Source organism: Antedon bifida, chromosome 10 (assembly GCF_963402885.1).
Source record: "Antedon bifida chromosome 10, ecAntBifi1.1, whole genome shotgun sequence".
Taxonomy (NCBI): domain Eukaryota; kingdom Metazoa; phylum Echinodermata; class Crinoidea; order Comatulida; family Antedonidae; genus Antedon; species Antedon bifida.
Window position 1 is genome coordinate 17,114,894 of NC_136235.1, and position 17,242 is coordinate 17,132,135.

General features: G+C 32.6%; 1 protein-coding gene across 1 annotated transcript; it reads right to left on the minus strand.

Annotated features, from left to right (window-relative positions):
* Positions 1-23: 23 nt before the first annotated feature.
* LOC144854042 (uncharacterized) lies at positions 24-13,866 on the minus strand. The gene is made up of 2 exons (XM_078711921.1): positions 9,608-13,866; positions 24-1,773 (listed from the first exon to the last, which is right to left on the minus strand). The coding sequence occupies exons 1-2, from the start codon at positions 13,679-13,681 to the stop codon at positions 1,441-1,443; spliced, it is 4,407 nt and encodes a 1,468-aa protein (XP_078568047.1). The 5' UTR covers positions 13,682-13,866; the 3' UTR covers positions 24-1,440.
* Between the last annotated feature and the right edge of the window lie 3,376 nt (positions 13,867-17,242).

Sequence of the window (17,242 nt, forward strand, 5' to 3'; positions counted from 1 at the left end):
ATAAACTGAGTTATACTTATAAATCAAACAATCAAATTACACATTTTATTTTGTTTCTCTTATTTTTAACCTATATAGTTATATGGTTTATTTTTTTTCGATAAACATCTTTCTCTAAAATTGACAAAAATGACAACTCTGTTTTCCTTTTTTACCAGGTATTAACGTTGGAAGACTGACAAAAGCACGAATTTGTAATTTTAGCATTCGTAGAGTCTATCGAGTTTTAAACAATTATATTCTGCAACTATTTTATCATCTTTTTAAATTACAAAATTATAGAAAAAATAATAGTGATATTTTCATCAGATAATGACGTACCGGTAACGTTTATAACTCATAAATACCCTAACAAGTGGTTTATTACAAAGACGAAATATAAATATCTGTAAGAATATAAATACATTAAAATTATTAAACACATTGATATTTTCTCTGGCTGTTTGAGGTTTGATTTAGCATTGTCCACTGTTTCGCCTTAAGTTACTTTGGATTTAAATTCATTATAGGCATATATCTTGATTGTACTGTGTGCAGTAGAACCACTATATAATTCAGTGATAGGTGTCCCCTTAATAAGAGAAGCATATACCTCCGTTGAAAGTTTCTCATAGTCATCTTATAGTTATCCCACGATACAAGGGAGAGGTTCTATATTGTGCTTCCTTTTATAATTATTACATTTCAGCTAGCTTCGTAATGACACATTTTAAAAATAAATGATACCGGTATAGATTACTGTATAATATTATAAATATTACCATCACTGTCGCTTTATTGTCAATAAAGCAAATATGCCAACACAGTTGAACTTTATTATATGACAACACACCTTCATAAAGGTATGCCATTGTTTGTTTAATAGAACATTAAAATATAGCACCCGTATCTTGTCAGAATAGTCTTTATATAATAAATCACTCATCCTAGGCCTATTATATGATTATACATGGGAGCCTGTTGTGCTCGGGCGCCAATGCGTGTAATCACTTTTACCACATTGGTGCCTATTAGAAAATAATAGCATTCAGAAATTTGTTCTTTCATCATAGCATTGATTATACATTCCTTTTATTATATTTAACATTTATATTAATTGTTATGAATCAAAACAAACCTTCACAGTAGTTGGGCCGTGTAAAGGTAAATGTCCCGTATTCAATTCTGAACATAGGGTAATGAGCTGTATAAGAGTTCATATTTTACTAAGCCTCGGCATAAATGATAAGATCTTATATTGGCAATTATTAGGTCAGTAACTGTATTAACCGCAGGTGGTCGATCGAATCCAATACGATTTCAAAAGATTACGAATCCCAAAAAGTCTGTGTGAACTGGGAATAAAATTTGAAATCCCGTTAGAACAGTCCAGCAGTAATGAGGAAGAATTGTTTTAAATAAATAGTTTGCATTGGAAAAAAATAATATTCTTTCTTATAATCATAACAACATGTCTAATGGTACATCATCTTCTGACGTGAATGACGGCATTCTCCTATTATGAGGCCATAGTTTTAAACGACGTTCAGATGGTGGAGTCATCATAGAAACAGTTCGCCCCCTAAACGCTGGGATGTACTGCTCATGCGCGGGTATACACTGTTTGTCAAATTCAACTATTTCAGCATCTTCATAAAAAGCATCTTCTTCATCAAGATCTGATATATTCAAGTCTCTGATTGGTCGATTTGTTGAAAACGTCATCTTGTGGATGACTGATCTTAACTCGAAGAATTGATCCATGAGCTTCTTATCTAATTCTTTCATATTTTTCTGAAAAAAAAAAAAAAAATAATTTAAGAATTTGAAACAAACTTCAGTATTTGAAACAAATTTCAAAAAAGAAAAGTAACATTGAGACGTACAGTCATGACAGAATTTTCTACCTTAAAATACCATTTTGCAGATTAAATATAACTGAACACTTTTTAACTGTCCGGGCCCACGAACATGGAATAAACTTGCTGAAAATCTAAAAATGTTAAATCCCTATTCATCTTTCGTAAACATTCAAAAAGATATTTAATTTCCTTTACAATGTGTAAACAGTTTTTTTCATCAGATCTTGCATGTGACAAGAAACATTATTTATGCTGATACAAGATACCCAATTATGATAATTATTATATATTGTATATATACTGTATTGAAAAAATAAATGGTCTTGAAATAAAATGAGAAATAAAATTGTCAAAATGGAGATGTTGAAATGGAAGTGAAACCTGAATTTATGTATGACCTCATAGCACTTGTACTGCAGACTATTGTTATAAAAAGTATGATTACTATTAAAATATCCTCGAGAATTACACTTGAAACGTATAGACAGCTGGTAAGCAAAATTATAATAAACAATTTATAATGAACACACAGATTACGATATCGAGAGAGAAACTTACAGTCGTAACATATTTGGTGATATTTTTAGATGCAATAAAAGGAATATCATTTTAAAGCTCTGTTTACACAATTAAACTTTCTGTGACAAAAAAATGTGATGTGCCCATATGGACATGATGATGTCATATCACTACCATATTTAAGCATATCACTACCATATTTGGGCATATCACATTTTTTTGTCACAGAAAATTTGATAGTGTAAACAGAGCCTTAAAATGATATTCCTTTTATTGCATCTAAAAATAACACCAAATATGTCTCTCGATATCGTAATCTGTGTGTTCATTATAAAGTGTTTACTGTATTATAATTGTGCTTACCAGCTGTCTATACGTTTCAAGTTTAATTCTCGAGGATATTTTAATAGTAATCATACTTTTTATAACTAGTTTGATACAGTAGTGTAGACAGAGCTTTAGCAACGCTAGATGACTACAGTAGTTCTTGTTATTTGGAACTTGAATCAATATCAAATGATTATCTTGTAGGTTATTAATTATTAATATTGAAGTGATTATGAGGTATGGGGAATTATGAGATAAAAATTCCCTCAATCCGCGTGTTTGCTGACAGGTTTCTTGTCTTCTTAAAGCGTTGGACTACAGTATTTAAATACTTCGCGTGTATTTTTCGAGTGAATTCGAGGGATAAAATTCTCAAAGTACATTTGCTCTCTAATGCCTTTGTACACATCACTGGTTTAGGACTTTTTGATGAATTTGTTTATCTTCGTGGTGCTAAATTACGGAAAAACTTTTATATCTTGAATATAATAAGTGTGCAAAACTAAACAAAAATATCAAATATTGCTCAAAGTTTATAACAGAAACCATTCATTGAAACAGAATCGAAACTTATTCGATTCAACACGAAACTGTTCCCAGGGTTCAGTATGACTAAAACGATAATTATAATACTGTAAAACGGTATGTCTATGTCTATATTGAATGTGCAATATGTTATAGCATTGCTCACTTTGTTCAAATATTTGTACAGTAGTAACAGAAAGAGAAAAGGGCGTTTACTACTGCTGAACGAGGCGTGTGAATCAGTTGCTTGGAACAGGCCTTCCATTATCAGTACCGTACGGTATCACGTCAGAGACGTTAAACCACCCTGCACTGAGTATTGCGTCTATTGGCGGCAATGTGATCATTGGACTTAAGCAAGAAGTTTCAACCCATCAATTTAAATCCAGTAGAAGATATTAAGATTTACTCAACTAATTCTATTCAGATTATATCGATGTCAATGAGTTCCTATATTTTATGTAAATAAACAAAATACTGTAACAAAAGGAACGTGAATTAAAAAAAAGTTTCCCTTTTGTCGCGATTCCGTGTAGTCCCTACTCTGACTACATTGGTGGTTATTCTATAATTTCATTAAAACATTAGTAGGCCTAATATACAAAAAAAAAAAAATAATTGTTAATATTAGATTGGAAGATATTTAAGCGGAGAGGTTGACGCATTATGACTGTATTATTAATTAATTACACAACAATTTGAACACATATTGCTACCGTACTGTAGTATAGAATTTTATCCTGCTAATAATTATTGTTTGTACGGTAAATACAACGAAAAAGTCGATCAATTATATACTTCTACAGATTCATTACGGGCTTTGTGTGCAACAAATAATTTAGCTAGAAATCAATAATCTGCCAGTATTTCTGTATTATACATCGTTATAAACAGCTGGTCCGTAATGTATAAAACTGCTAATCAACAGAAATTATAATTATTCAGTATTTTCATTTACACTTTGCGTATTACTGTAAATAATATTTTAAAACTTGGACATAATGATAGATTGAAGTCTCGTATAATCACGTAACGTGTTTAGCAATGATATCTAAACAACACTATGTATTACAGGGTCTAAATACAACAATAGAACCTCTATAAGGGGACACCTTCGGGACCATCCAACAAAGTGTCCTCTTATTTAGGATTATAGGTTGTAACGTTAAAACTTATATTTCCCCATATTCGTTTCACTCTCCTCTTAATAGGAGTGTCCTCATGAGTGTCCCAAAGGAGAGGCTCTACTTTAGGCAAAATTAATTTAGGCAAATTGGTCAATATTTATAGAAAGTAATTTGCTACAACGGTTCATAAAATGAAAATAAATATATATATGCATTTTATTCGAAATTCTAAATAAATTATTTGACATTTAGGCCTAAACTAAAGTATCATTTGAGGGGTTTCCTATGAAATATTCAGGGCTTGCATAATGACCCAATATTATAAAAAGGAGACAATGATGGCCAGGAAGGTTGCCAGGATATGATTCAACTTGGTTAAAATCATTTTAACATAAAAAGAAAAAAACTGTAATACAATTTGATGTGTTTAAAAGAAAAGACGTTTTAGAATCAAAATTAACTTGTGGTCTAAATTATTCATTGGACAATAACATAATGATTCTTAAAGAGAGATTATATCATAAAAATAGAGTTTAATCTATGTTTGATATCAGCTAATCTTATGAATATTTAATATAATTGAAATTAATCAAGACGGTCACGTGACATCCTTGAACCTGTAAGAAAAATCCACACTACATCGAAGTTATGGGAGAAAAATAGAACAGTAAGCCTACTTCAATTCAAATATACAATAGAAATGAATATTTCAATATATTACAAAGTATGCTGAATGTACAATAAGGTGTAGGCCTAAAGATTGTGACATTTAGGCCTATTGGATCAATCCAGTCCCAACCGATGTTTATCGAGAATTGCCCAATACTTGTATATTTAGGGTATGTGACTAATTTATTAATACAATGTAGAGATAGCATTATGTTTTACTATGCTTTATCTTGCTTTATTTGCACATTCATAAAGGTTGAAACAGTCGGAAATACGACAATTATATCAGGCATTGACTCACTCGCAAATTTCCATGTCAAAGTTGATTTAAATCTGAGAAAAATTCAAAACCGTCGATAGACAGTATTAAACATCTTATAAAAAGCTGTTTAATATCTGTGTATTGGAAATCACCATGCCAACCTAACTGAGTAATCGTATAAACAAGAAAACACCCAATATTGTGAACAGAATTGTATAGATAAACATATGTTAAAAGCAGCGGTTTAGTCAATATTGGATATATTATTAATGAATTACTTTGAATAAATTGCATATATGTAGGTTTCTATAGTAAATGGTTTTATCAAAGTCATCACTGTATACTTGTTCTGTTGTATCATGGTTGTTATCAAAGTATCATTATTGATGTGTACAGAATTGAATAATGGAGAAGAGTACAATGGTTGAGATGTACATTATTCCATTTCGAAGGATGTCTTCGCCCATCGTCGGAATAGAAATGCCTTGTCCAGAGTTGCAATCCTGCGTTCATCTGGTCAATCAGAATTATGCCTATTGCATGTATCATTGCCTAAATTACGGTGGCATTGCAGTTAAAAGGCTTTCTTATAGAAATATATCGTGTCTTGTGTGTTTTTTCTTTTCTACAGCTCACAATGTCGGTCGGTTGGTCGGTCGGTCGGTCGGTTGGTCGGTAAACACTATCTCAAATTTGAGGACGCGACTGCAGCCATGTATATGGCCTTGTTAATGACAAAATGAAGTTTTTATGAACATACTAGTGCCTGAATTAAAGCCTCTCGTGGTCACTGAAGTGCGGCAGTTCTATGTAACTAAAAGGTGTTAATATTATGTATTGGATAAAATGTGTTGCTTTATTAAAACTGTAAATTACACACTCCAATAATAGAGTAGGCCTAACATCCTCTTAATCACATCACATACACTATAAAACAACCTAAAGTCGCCCTAGTTTGGTAACCAAAAACCTTCAAATTATTAATAACAATTATGATATCCCGTACTTATTTCCTATGTGTCAAATTGCTAGGTTTAATAGAGCATATTGGTTAAATAATGTGTTTACTTTAGATATTGTATGTTCGTGCCAAAAGAAATTATGTTAATGATCTCGGTGTATGTATAGTAGTGAGGCAGACAATAAGTATAAGGTCACTGCGTATACCTTTCAATTTTCAAGAAATATATTAGTGACCTATATCATTATTTATATCACGTGAGAGAAAGTGATGTAGTGTAACATTCCAATTTACAGGGCGAGTTCACAGTAAAGAGCTTGTGTAGGCCTACACTTTCCGAAAAGTGTGCTGATCAGGGTGGACTATGCTGCGATGAATTTCCAGATGATTATTAGGCCTACATTCTACTTTTGGATATACGATGACATACACGGTGTATGTATTTGCTTGAAGTTAATTGTCTATACATTTTTTACAGTATATCAGGAAAATTATAATTATAAATCTGTCCAGGGTCGGTAGTAGGGATAGTCGCCGCACCTTTCACTTTATTCATTGACTATATCCTATCTAGGTAGTTATGACGTCAAAAATATCACCTTTGAAAAATGACCTTGTTACATAACAAATATCCAGACAATGAAAGGAAGGAACACTTACCTGGATGAATGAATGAATAAGCAAAGGATGCATTGAATTGACAGATATAATAAGAAAAATAAACAAAAAATAAAACTGCTTTCGCTTTAGGATAATAAAGAGAAAATTGATTTAAATCCTTAATAAATGTTATCCTGTCACTCATCAATAAAAAAAAATGTTAAAACTGCCATTATTAGCCAGAAAAAGAACATACGGTAATAGTAAATGTTCTGTGTAGGCCTTTTGTTAGGTTTTTTCAATATTATATTGTTTACGTTTTAACATGCAGTTTCTTCAGTCCAAAATCATTAGCACCATTATACAACTATCAACAAAGTGATGTGCCCAAATATGGTAGTGATATGCCCAAATATGGTAGTGATATTACGTCATCATGTCCATATATGGGCACAATACATAACGTTTGATAGTGTAGACAAAGCTTAGCACTGGTGTTGAAACAATCCACTAGGCCTATTAAACACATTTTGGCAAATTTTTCATTTTTCAACATGGCTCTTACTGGCATATTCAAAGTGTCATCTCTAATGGACTAATAGAATAAATGACAGTAAAACGTAGAATATCGGTAATTAACCAATTAAGCGTGACTGGTAATGATTTCCTTAGCTCAGCTTAAAGCAGGATGCACATAGGATGTTAGGCCCTCCTAAATGCTGACACACGCAACAACCTCTAATAACATGTTTAACATAATATGCCCGAGGAGAGAATTTATACAGGCTAATTTTTAATACGAAATAGAACCATTTTAAAATTCACTCTGCACTAATAATATTCAACATGTCACTTATCGATTTCATTTTAGAAATATTAAAAAATGACTCTTCAGTCATATAATTTGTTCTGGTTCAACATTGAAATAATGTTCATGCATAGTGAAGTAGGCCTAGACTTAATTTTCACGTCTGACGTAATCCTTACCTACTTACTCGTTAGTCTTAATGTAAGCTATTGTTTAAGTATGGTAGCAGCTGCGCTCAACTCTAAATCAACGCATATAATCAATGGGAACTCTACTACAAAATACTGACAAAAATAAAATGAGAAGATGAGGTGAACACGTGGAAACGCATAGTGTGTTTATATTAGTTGTGACCGGTCAACAGACTGATTTAATACATCTAATCAACGTCACCAACAATAACGAGATGATAATGTTGTTCATTTGGTAAACATTATATTCTTAATGAGTTTGACACGCGTGACGAATAAAGAGGACAAATGAGCTAAAGTTATTTGGTAATCATGGTTGGCAATTTGCTTCTTAATATTAACGCCTTTAGTTTGTGTTTTATGATCGATACCATATGGAATATTATAAAAATAAAACAAAAATGGACCATCAATGTAAAGTTGTACATGAATACTGTTATGTCACCGTGTCAAAGAAATGGATAAGCTGACTTTTTCCTACTTTCGGGTCTATAGTACCCAGAGACGATAATCAAGCTTCTTTTCCCCAAATAAGCTAAGCATTATACTGTCATCATTCACCATTAATAATAAGTATAATACAGTACCACTAGCAAAATATGTCTGTCGTTTGCTTTATTTAATCATATTTTGCATTTCATTATTCAGAAACCAAAATAAAATTGGACATTTGTTTGTTTTCCTAATTTTGTTATTTTTAAAATTATTGATTATTAGTTGTTTTTAAAAAATTTGTATAAAAAAGTTTTAAGGACCATTTTAATTTCATTTAGTAGTTCATTTTATAACATTCTAGAAAGAAAGACATGTTGTTGTCATGTTTACTTGAATAATATCACTTAACGTAGGACCTATGTACATTCCAAAAATGTTGAAGATTAAAACATTCTGTAGCCAAATACATGCATTTACTGCATTCACTATACTAAGGATTATTGGTAATTTTTGGTTTTTATGTACAGTATTTTATTTTCAGTTTTCAGTATTTACCAATATTATGCTGGTATTTCCTCTCTTTTAAAAAAGAATAATAAAAACTTATTTGTACTGTGGTTGCATATATTTTATGGTTAGATTTATTATATAGATTTCCGGAGTTATGGCAGATAATATGGGTTAGTCACACCAATGGAAGAAAATCATATTCAACGGACTTTGTCTCTTTGTGTAGAACTTGACTTATGAATTATCTATGTCATGGCATACTTTTAAGTATATTTACCTAACATGTGATATGCAGTAAATAAATAGTTCCCCGTACCTTGTGAATAAAATACAAAAAAACTGAGCTTTGTGTAGAATGGTACATTATAGTGCCGGGGCGCTATTGTGCAATAAGTGTGTATAAGTTTATAACAAAAGGTAAAATGTTGTTTTGTTACGAGATTTGTGAAGCAGTAGAATAGCCTATATAAGGAGGGTTAAGCCATAGCAACTTAGTTTCAATATACTACTATCAGCAGTTTTTTGAATAATTATAATATATATAGAATTAATTTGATTTGCCTGTTGTGTTTATATAAATATACATATTGATAAATTTGAGTTTAAAATGGTGTTTGTATACTTACACACTGTGTTAAATCAAATACAGTTTATGAATAATTTTAAACAAGGTAATAACAGTATGTTGTACCAGATGGCTACAATAGACGATCATTTGCATAACAAATTAACCATGCTACCGTATCCAGGACATGAGCCATTGAATGTAAAAGCTACTTAAATCATCCATGTACTATAGGCCTATGTTTATAAAAATTATGTGAAAACTTACGATTTCATCTCGAACCCAATCAACCTTGTCTTGCAGAGCTTCCTCTCTTTTTTTCATGTCATCTCTTTTTTTCTTTCTTAATAATCGATTTCTTTGCCATTCATCTTCTAAGCATTCTATATTTGTTTGTTCAACACCATTGCTGTTTGTTGTTTCCATTTCATTAACTGTCATTTCTTCTACCCGTACATTTTCCTTTAAAACTACTTCCGACGATTCAAGTGTCAAACCATTTTTATTACAGTTATTATTTAATTCCTCGTGATTCATCAAGGAATCTTCATTCATGTTGCTGGTTAGAGTTTGATGATCATAAATTGGATCCAGTGAAGCCAACAGTTTCTTATCACGTTTACTATCTTCATTTAAACGATACACCATACCATCAACACTTTTCCAATGTTTGATCTTTGAACATGAGTTATTAATAGCCTGGTTGATTGCACTCATAGACGATTGTTTTTGGATGACGTTCACATGTTCTTCCGAATCTATCACTGTTGATGATGCACTAATAAGAGAGTCAACATCTTCTGTTCTAACACGTTCATTATTAGGTATATTTACCGATTCGTGACTATTTACCGTCTGTGTATCCTCGTTATATATACAAGCAATGCCAAACGAGGAGCTGCAGGAAACGGAAGTGCAATCGCTTTGATTGCCATCCTGTAGACTTCCATCAAAGGAACTCTCTGTCAAGTTATCCCGCATTATGTGATCATCAGTGGAAGAATCTTCAACTGGAGTTAAATAAACCGTTCCTACCGTTTGAGGGACGATTATGTCTTCTTCGACACTCAGAGGAACGTAAAATTGCGATGTTCTATTTGACCCTCGTTTCGTTCCAAACGCACTCGATCGCCTTGTTTTAACACCAACTTCCCAAAATCCGTCCTTATCGTGATCGTTATCATCCTCTGAGATACTTCGCTGCTCAGACGTTACCGAATTCCCCATTTCGTAGTCTATGCTATTAAATATATCGCTTTGGCCTACAGTGTCAGTGAATAGTGTTGACAATTCAAGTATTTCCGTAGCACTCTGTTTACCATGGTCATCCAAACACGGTGAGCTAAGTGGTGAATTACTTGAACAAAACTCAAAAGGTTCCTGCCAAAATGAGTCTGAATCTACATCATCCGATATCTTGTCATAATCATCAATTTCAATTTCCTTTGATTTAATTGCCACAAAATTCTCAATTTCCTCGCTACTGTATTCTTGACGGTCAGTGAGCAACTCGTTGAAATCACTCATAGAAATTGTTTCTTCGGAATACGATGAGTTGTATTTGGGTTCCTTAGTACAATTTTCAGACAGTTCATTGGTGTGTTTTAGGTCAAACCGACCAATATCTTCCTCTCTAGCTTCGTCCTGGCACTCCAACCCGCTGTCGAGGTCGTCCTTGTCCGCTTGTTCAGTTTTTAAGAAATCAACTGAGAAAGCTGAATCATTCGTTAAATCGGTGCCTAGTTTGTATGATGACTCGGTTTGGCTCACGCTCTGAATTTCCGGCAAAATATAATTCATGCCATTTTTATTTCTGTCATTCTTGAGTGAGATTTGCAATCTGGGGTCTCGGTGTGCTATCCTGGATTCCAGCTCATCTTCATGACTGGATTCCTCAATATCCTTATCAAGTACGGAATTTTCAAATCCATATTTTCCATTCTCCTCATCGTAAACAAGTTGTTTATCAACCTTATTACTATAACAATTGTCATCTTCTGAATGTTCAGTATCCTGTGATTTTGATTTACAGTATACACTAATACATCCCATTTTATAATCAGCATTCGTTAGCGAAACATCACTAACATTTGGATGTTCATACCCTAACTCAGAGTCAAACACTTTTGTACAATCTTGCAAATGGTGTAATTCAACATGGGGGTACTCACTATTTATGCTTTCTCGCTTAATAATATCCTCGTTGATTGACTGTTGATCAGACTTTACAGCACGAAAAGCTTTGCGATATCTTCTATCTATTTTAGTCGATGTACATTCAGGCTGGACTTTGACCATCGTCAATTTATCGCCTGCCTTATTTCCGGACCATGTGATTTCTTCAGAATCACCGTTGCTATTTTCGGTAGTATCATCTTTTAGTGTTAAATCCTTATTATTGTGAAAATTCCGAAATAATTCAGTAGGCTTCTTCTCAGCTTCACCACCGCGTGTAACGTTACTAGCTGTATGCTTCCCCTTGATTTTAAATAACGCGTTAAAGCGTTGCTTCACGTTTTGTTGACCATCACTATTCGAACGCAAAGCCTTTATTGACTCGACAAACGGTATGAAGCGTGTATTTACCCGTTCTATTTGCTTTTTACCTAACACATCGGATTCAGCAGAGAATATGTTATTTGTTACGGCATATTCTATAGAATCGTGTTCAATAGGCTGATCATAGTCAAGGCCATTCAAGTTAAAACTATAATCCAAACTCCCTTTATTATCAGAATATGTTGATGTATTTTTACCGCTCGAATGGGTTTCGTGTGAATGGGGATTCTGCGTGTTCATGGGCTTGCTGCAAACGTTATGCATGCGTTCACACTGGTCGTCTGTATCGGTTGCCGAGGAAACCGATGACGAATTAGTTTGAAGTTGTTTATTTTTCTTGATACTTTTTGTTCCAAAATTACTAAGCTTTTTCAAGGATTGTCTTAGTCGTTTGAGCTGTAATTCACTGTGTGTTCTTTTGTCTAACTCACTAACAATATCCTCAATGCTCTTGCGCAGCGCACTGATCTCATCGCTTTCTTTTAAGGATCCTTCATCCTCAAAAAGTGAGCACTGCTTATCAGTGAATATACACTCAAGTTCATCAAAGAGACCGACATCGTCATCTGGTAATATATCTCTTAACGAAGAGTAGCTACCAGTTCTACTAAACGTTGTTGATTTTGGTTGTTCAAAATGTTTAATCTCGCGAGACGAATCTATCTCTGGGTTGAGTGCGCACTCTATTTTCGAGATTAACTGAACATGCGCAGTCGATTCAGATTTAGATTGAAACGGTTCTTCGTTCTCCACATCAGATGGAAGTCCAAAATGATTGAAAATTTCGCTTAGAATATCAGACGTTCCGGCTAAACTAGAACGAAATTCGTCCTCATCCTCAGGTTTTGGTTCATCATTTACAAACATATCGGAACCATCTTGGGTTTCCTCCTCTTTTGAAACAATCTCCAAATCAAAGTCTGGAAGGGAGTCTACTTCTATATATTGTTGTACAGTTTCAGGTCTTTTAATAAAATCATTGTTTATATTATCATTGATAAAGTTATTATCTTCAATTGTTTCAATATAATTGTCCTGTTTTTCTTTGTTTACATTTCTTATGCAATTGTCAAAATTTACCGTTTGCTGGTTATCGTCTGATTCTGGTTTTTTCTTGACTATATCGGATACAGTCTGTGTCGTGGTTAGTTTTAAAGCATCTTCAAATGTGGTATTGTTATCCAAATCCATGTCTTCATCATCGAATGATTCATTTACAGATTTCATGACTCGTGTCCACATTTCGTCAACATTTTCACTTTTAGGCCTTACTGATCTCCTTTTAGACTGCCTATTTCTGCCACAAAATTCAAGTGGTGTAATCCAGTCCTCTTTTTCATCTGACCATTCGTATTGTTGTTCATTAACATCCGTTCCATAGAAAATCTTTTCGTTCTCATTATTTTGGTTGGAACAGCTGATTGAAAACGTGGAAAGTCGTTTTGATTCTGATTCCCGGTGCATCGGCCGATATTCGCCATCACTAAATATGTAATCTTCCCCATATAATTTTATAATTAACCCATCTGGGCACTCACTGTCGTGAATAGATCCTGCAGTAGATTCCGGTCGACTCCATCCATCACACGAAGACCCATCTTTATCAGCACTACTATAAGACATATAACTATATCTTTGGCTATTCCCTGGACTGACGGTGCAGTTAAGATCCAATGAATCGGCATCACTAAATGATCTTGTTGTTGCTACGGAGCTATTTGTGGATCTTGAGGAATTGGCACCTCTCAAAGTAGTATAAACCTTGCTTATCAACCAAGACATTGTCAACTGAAAACAATATCGTTTCTATCTCAGAAACTCTAGAGTCGAAGGTTGCCTAGATCCCCTGCCGATGACTCAAAGTTTGATCCATGCACGAAAATCAGCGCTCACTTAGAAATTTGGAACTTTATACGCTTAGCCGATCAGTCAGAGGGAAGTGACGAGTTTGCTAGGGAAGTGAAATACTCGCGCGCTTTAGCAGACGACTTTTTTCTACCTTGCTCGAGTGTGAACCTCTGATATAGAAAACTGACAAGCTTATTAACAAACTTCCTCCTCCGAACTTAGATCTAGACTTACTTTTACTGCTTATTTCAATTAGATTACAATTACAGTGAGCCATAACATGATGAATACCTCGCAATAAAGTCCATTATTAGGTTTAAGACAAATTTAGGTTATTGAATGCAAAACAGTCAGATACTTATGATGTTGATCTCATCATAAAATGAATCACACAATTTGAAACAATACTAACTATAACATGACTCAGTAATTTCCTCTTTTTTTCCAGTAGGCCTACTCCTAAAGCAATGCAATATTAGTAACATCTATATCCAGTACATTCCTACCGAGTTAGATTCCGTCAAAACATAGACAAACATTATAAAAACATTACTGCTACAAAAAAGACTACATTACATATAGTAAAATATTAAAACAGGCACGTAAAAAAAAGAAGAACATTTCTTTTTTCACATATGAATACTGATTATCTGCTGGTTCTAAAAATGTATTATATTTTCCAGTACAGTTACAGGCTAATTTAGATTTTATTACTTCCTGATATAAAAAATGGATATATTGCATTGATATTTCTAGTAATGAATTTGACTTTAAATAAATTATTGTTGCATAAAACAATGTGATTTTTAAAAAGATGTAATGCAACAAAATAATAAATGATGGAGGAAATACAACGAAGGAAAAAAAAATTATAAAAAAATCAAGGACAAAGGGACACAACATTGAAGAGAAGGATAAACCATGGAAGCTGATATTATGAATTAATATTTTATATTATTAAAAATGATTAGTGTTTAAGGATGTGATTATTAAATATAGTAAACAGTTTTAAATAATACATATAGGAGAAATTCAAATAATTAAGTTTACGAAAGTAAGAAAATGAGATTTTGTGTCAAGGTGATAAAGATTTGTAGTTCTTAATAATTGTTTGAAATAATTGAACAGGAATTTCGTATTTGAATGCATGTTGAGTGTGATGCTATTCAACATGACCCAGTAATAAATTCCACATCCTCTTAAAGCACACTGGTTCTAAGTCAACATCCTAACCTACGACCGGTAAATAAGTCTATAATCCTCACAATTAATAAAATACATACAATTTGCCAGATAAGCTGACAAACTTTCACTTTTTTTACTGTATAATAATTGAGTCTCAGTTCATCTGGCATGCGCAGTAGTGTGTAAAGGCAGGATGCGCACGCACTGAACATGAAAGGATGAGATACAGATACTTTTTTTATCGAAAAACGAAAGTATATTTTTGTTCAAATTTAGATACTACCGTAGGTCCTTAGTAGAAATATTGAACGATTCCCACAATGAAAATGTCAAATTAAATCTTGTTCATCCTAACCAGACAAAAATTTAAAAATGGAACAAGTATTAATGTTTCTTCTTCTAAATATATTTACAACTTTTATTGAAAGTAAAATGTAGCTGGTAATATACATACATGTTGTAGGCCTGTAAAGTATGTTTTTAAGTTTTGGTAATAATAACTGGTATCCCAACACACGACCTAATCCACTCTCGGTTATAATTCGGCATTATTGGCATTAAATGATTGTTCCTGAATCTACTTCAACTGTAGGGGAGCTTAACGTGATTTTATCCTCACGGATTTGTCATGTGTATTATTAAGTTTGAAGACGGAAGTATCAACCCCAATTGACACGCTTATAGACACTTAAATGTTTTGCTCATTCATTTTGAAGAAAACATAATAATCTTGGTATTATAAGAAGAAGACTTTAAACGAATTAAGATATAAAACCACTAAGATATATGACTAATTTGTTTACAATAGTATATGTTGTACTAATCCAGTGATTATAAGTGTACATAACTCTTTTGTGTGTGGAGATCTCTAGCATTTCGCCAATCTTTTCTAAATTGTGCGTGCCTATAACCGAAGTACCTCCTTCTCGATGATTGACTACAATAATGACAAGATTCTTTAAAAGTGATATAATTTTATTATAACTTTACTCTTATCTTCTTTAGTCTAGAAAAAATAGTGAAGTGAAGTAGGGATTTCTTGAAAACATTTTTTTCGATTGTTTAGCATTATTCGTTAAGCTTAGAAAAGATTCACACTTAATCCGGACCAACGAACCGATATATAAAATTGATAAATCGATGATTCAATACGAATGTACGTCCGTCAAAACAAGTTCGTGTTTGATGTAAATGAGCTTAGCACAACACTAACCACATAATTGATAAAACCCAAATTTCAATGACATTATAAACAATTTTGAACGTACATGTCAGCTGTTAATAATTCCAGTACATGTTAGTATCAATGGCACAAGATAGTTTAAAATTATCAATGTGACGTCATAATCAAATTACCCATCATGCTCAACCTTGGAGTATCAGCTGTTGACTAATTATCTCTTTCTCAACAATACTGGGTTTGACGTTTTTCTTTGCTTGAATAGATGATTCATTTTTTTCGGTTTTTAATGACATAGTCAATTGTTCTTAATTATCTTGTTTCATTTACAAATTCAATAACAACAATTAGAGTAATTAATAAAAACACTTATTAAACATAATAATAAATCTAATAACGAGTTCTTCAAGTCAATACAGTGATTATTATAATTTTGATTATGACAATGGTAATAATAATTATAAAATTCCACATAATTTAGATTTGAGAAATTCCACTGACATAGATATCCACTTTTGATTTTCCCCTTTTCATATGAGATTAATTTCTTTACAAAAGAAAACACAAGTATCTCAAAACAATAAGTTAGGAACTTAACTTGGAAATATCACAAACTAAATATTTTCTTAACTTATTTATAAGTTTCAAAATGTGTTTTTTTTTCAGTAGGCCTAGTCATGTTAAAAAAAATAAGAAACTGATTGTTTCTTAGGAGTATAGTTTATTTTGTCCGATTTTATTACAAACTTTATAGTTCTTTAGAGACATTAAAGATGTATTGTCCCTTTGACTAATTCCAAAAAAATAAAAAATAAAAGATTTCGAAAAAAGGTGGGTCATTTTGAAGTATCATAATAGTTATTAACTATCACCAAAAATTTGTCGGAAAAAAAATCATTTAACTGAAATACAGACGTTTTTTTGTTAAAAAAATAACTTTGACTTCCAGTCAAAGTTTTCGATCAAAACATATCCCATAATGAAACGCGCTTGTTTGGCTACTCTGTACGCATGTTTCATAAAACTTCCTCGCGATCTGTGTGAGAACACCTTCTGAACTGTGACGAGTTGTAAACAATCCTAATTAGCATATGCATAATGCGTACTCGTGGTTTGAAATCTTTGTTTAC

Coding starts and splice junctions, on each gene's coding strand:
- LOC144854042 (XM_078711921.1), bottom strand. CDS start 13,681: ATGTCTTGGTTGATAAGCAAGGTTTATACTACTTTGAGAGGTGCCAAT. Junction 1,774..9,607: donor ATTGGGTTCGAGATGAAATC/GTAAGTTTTCAC, acceptor TTTTTTTTTCAG/AAAAATATGAAAGAATTAGA.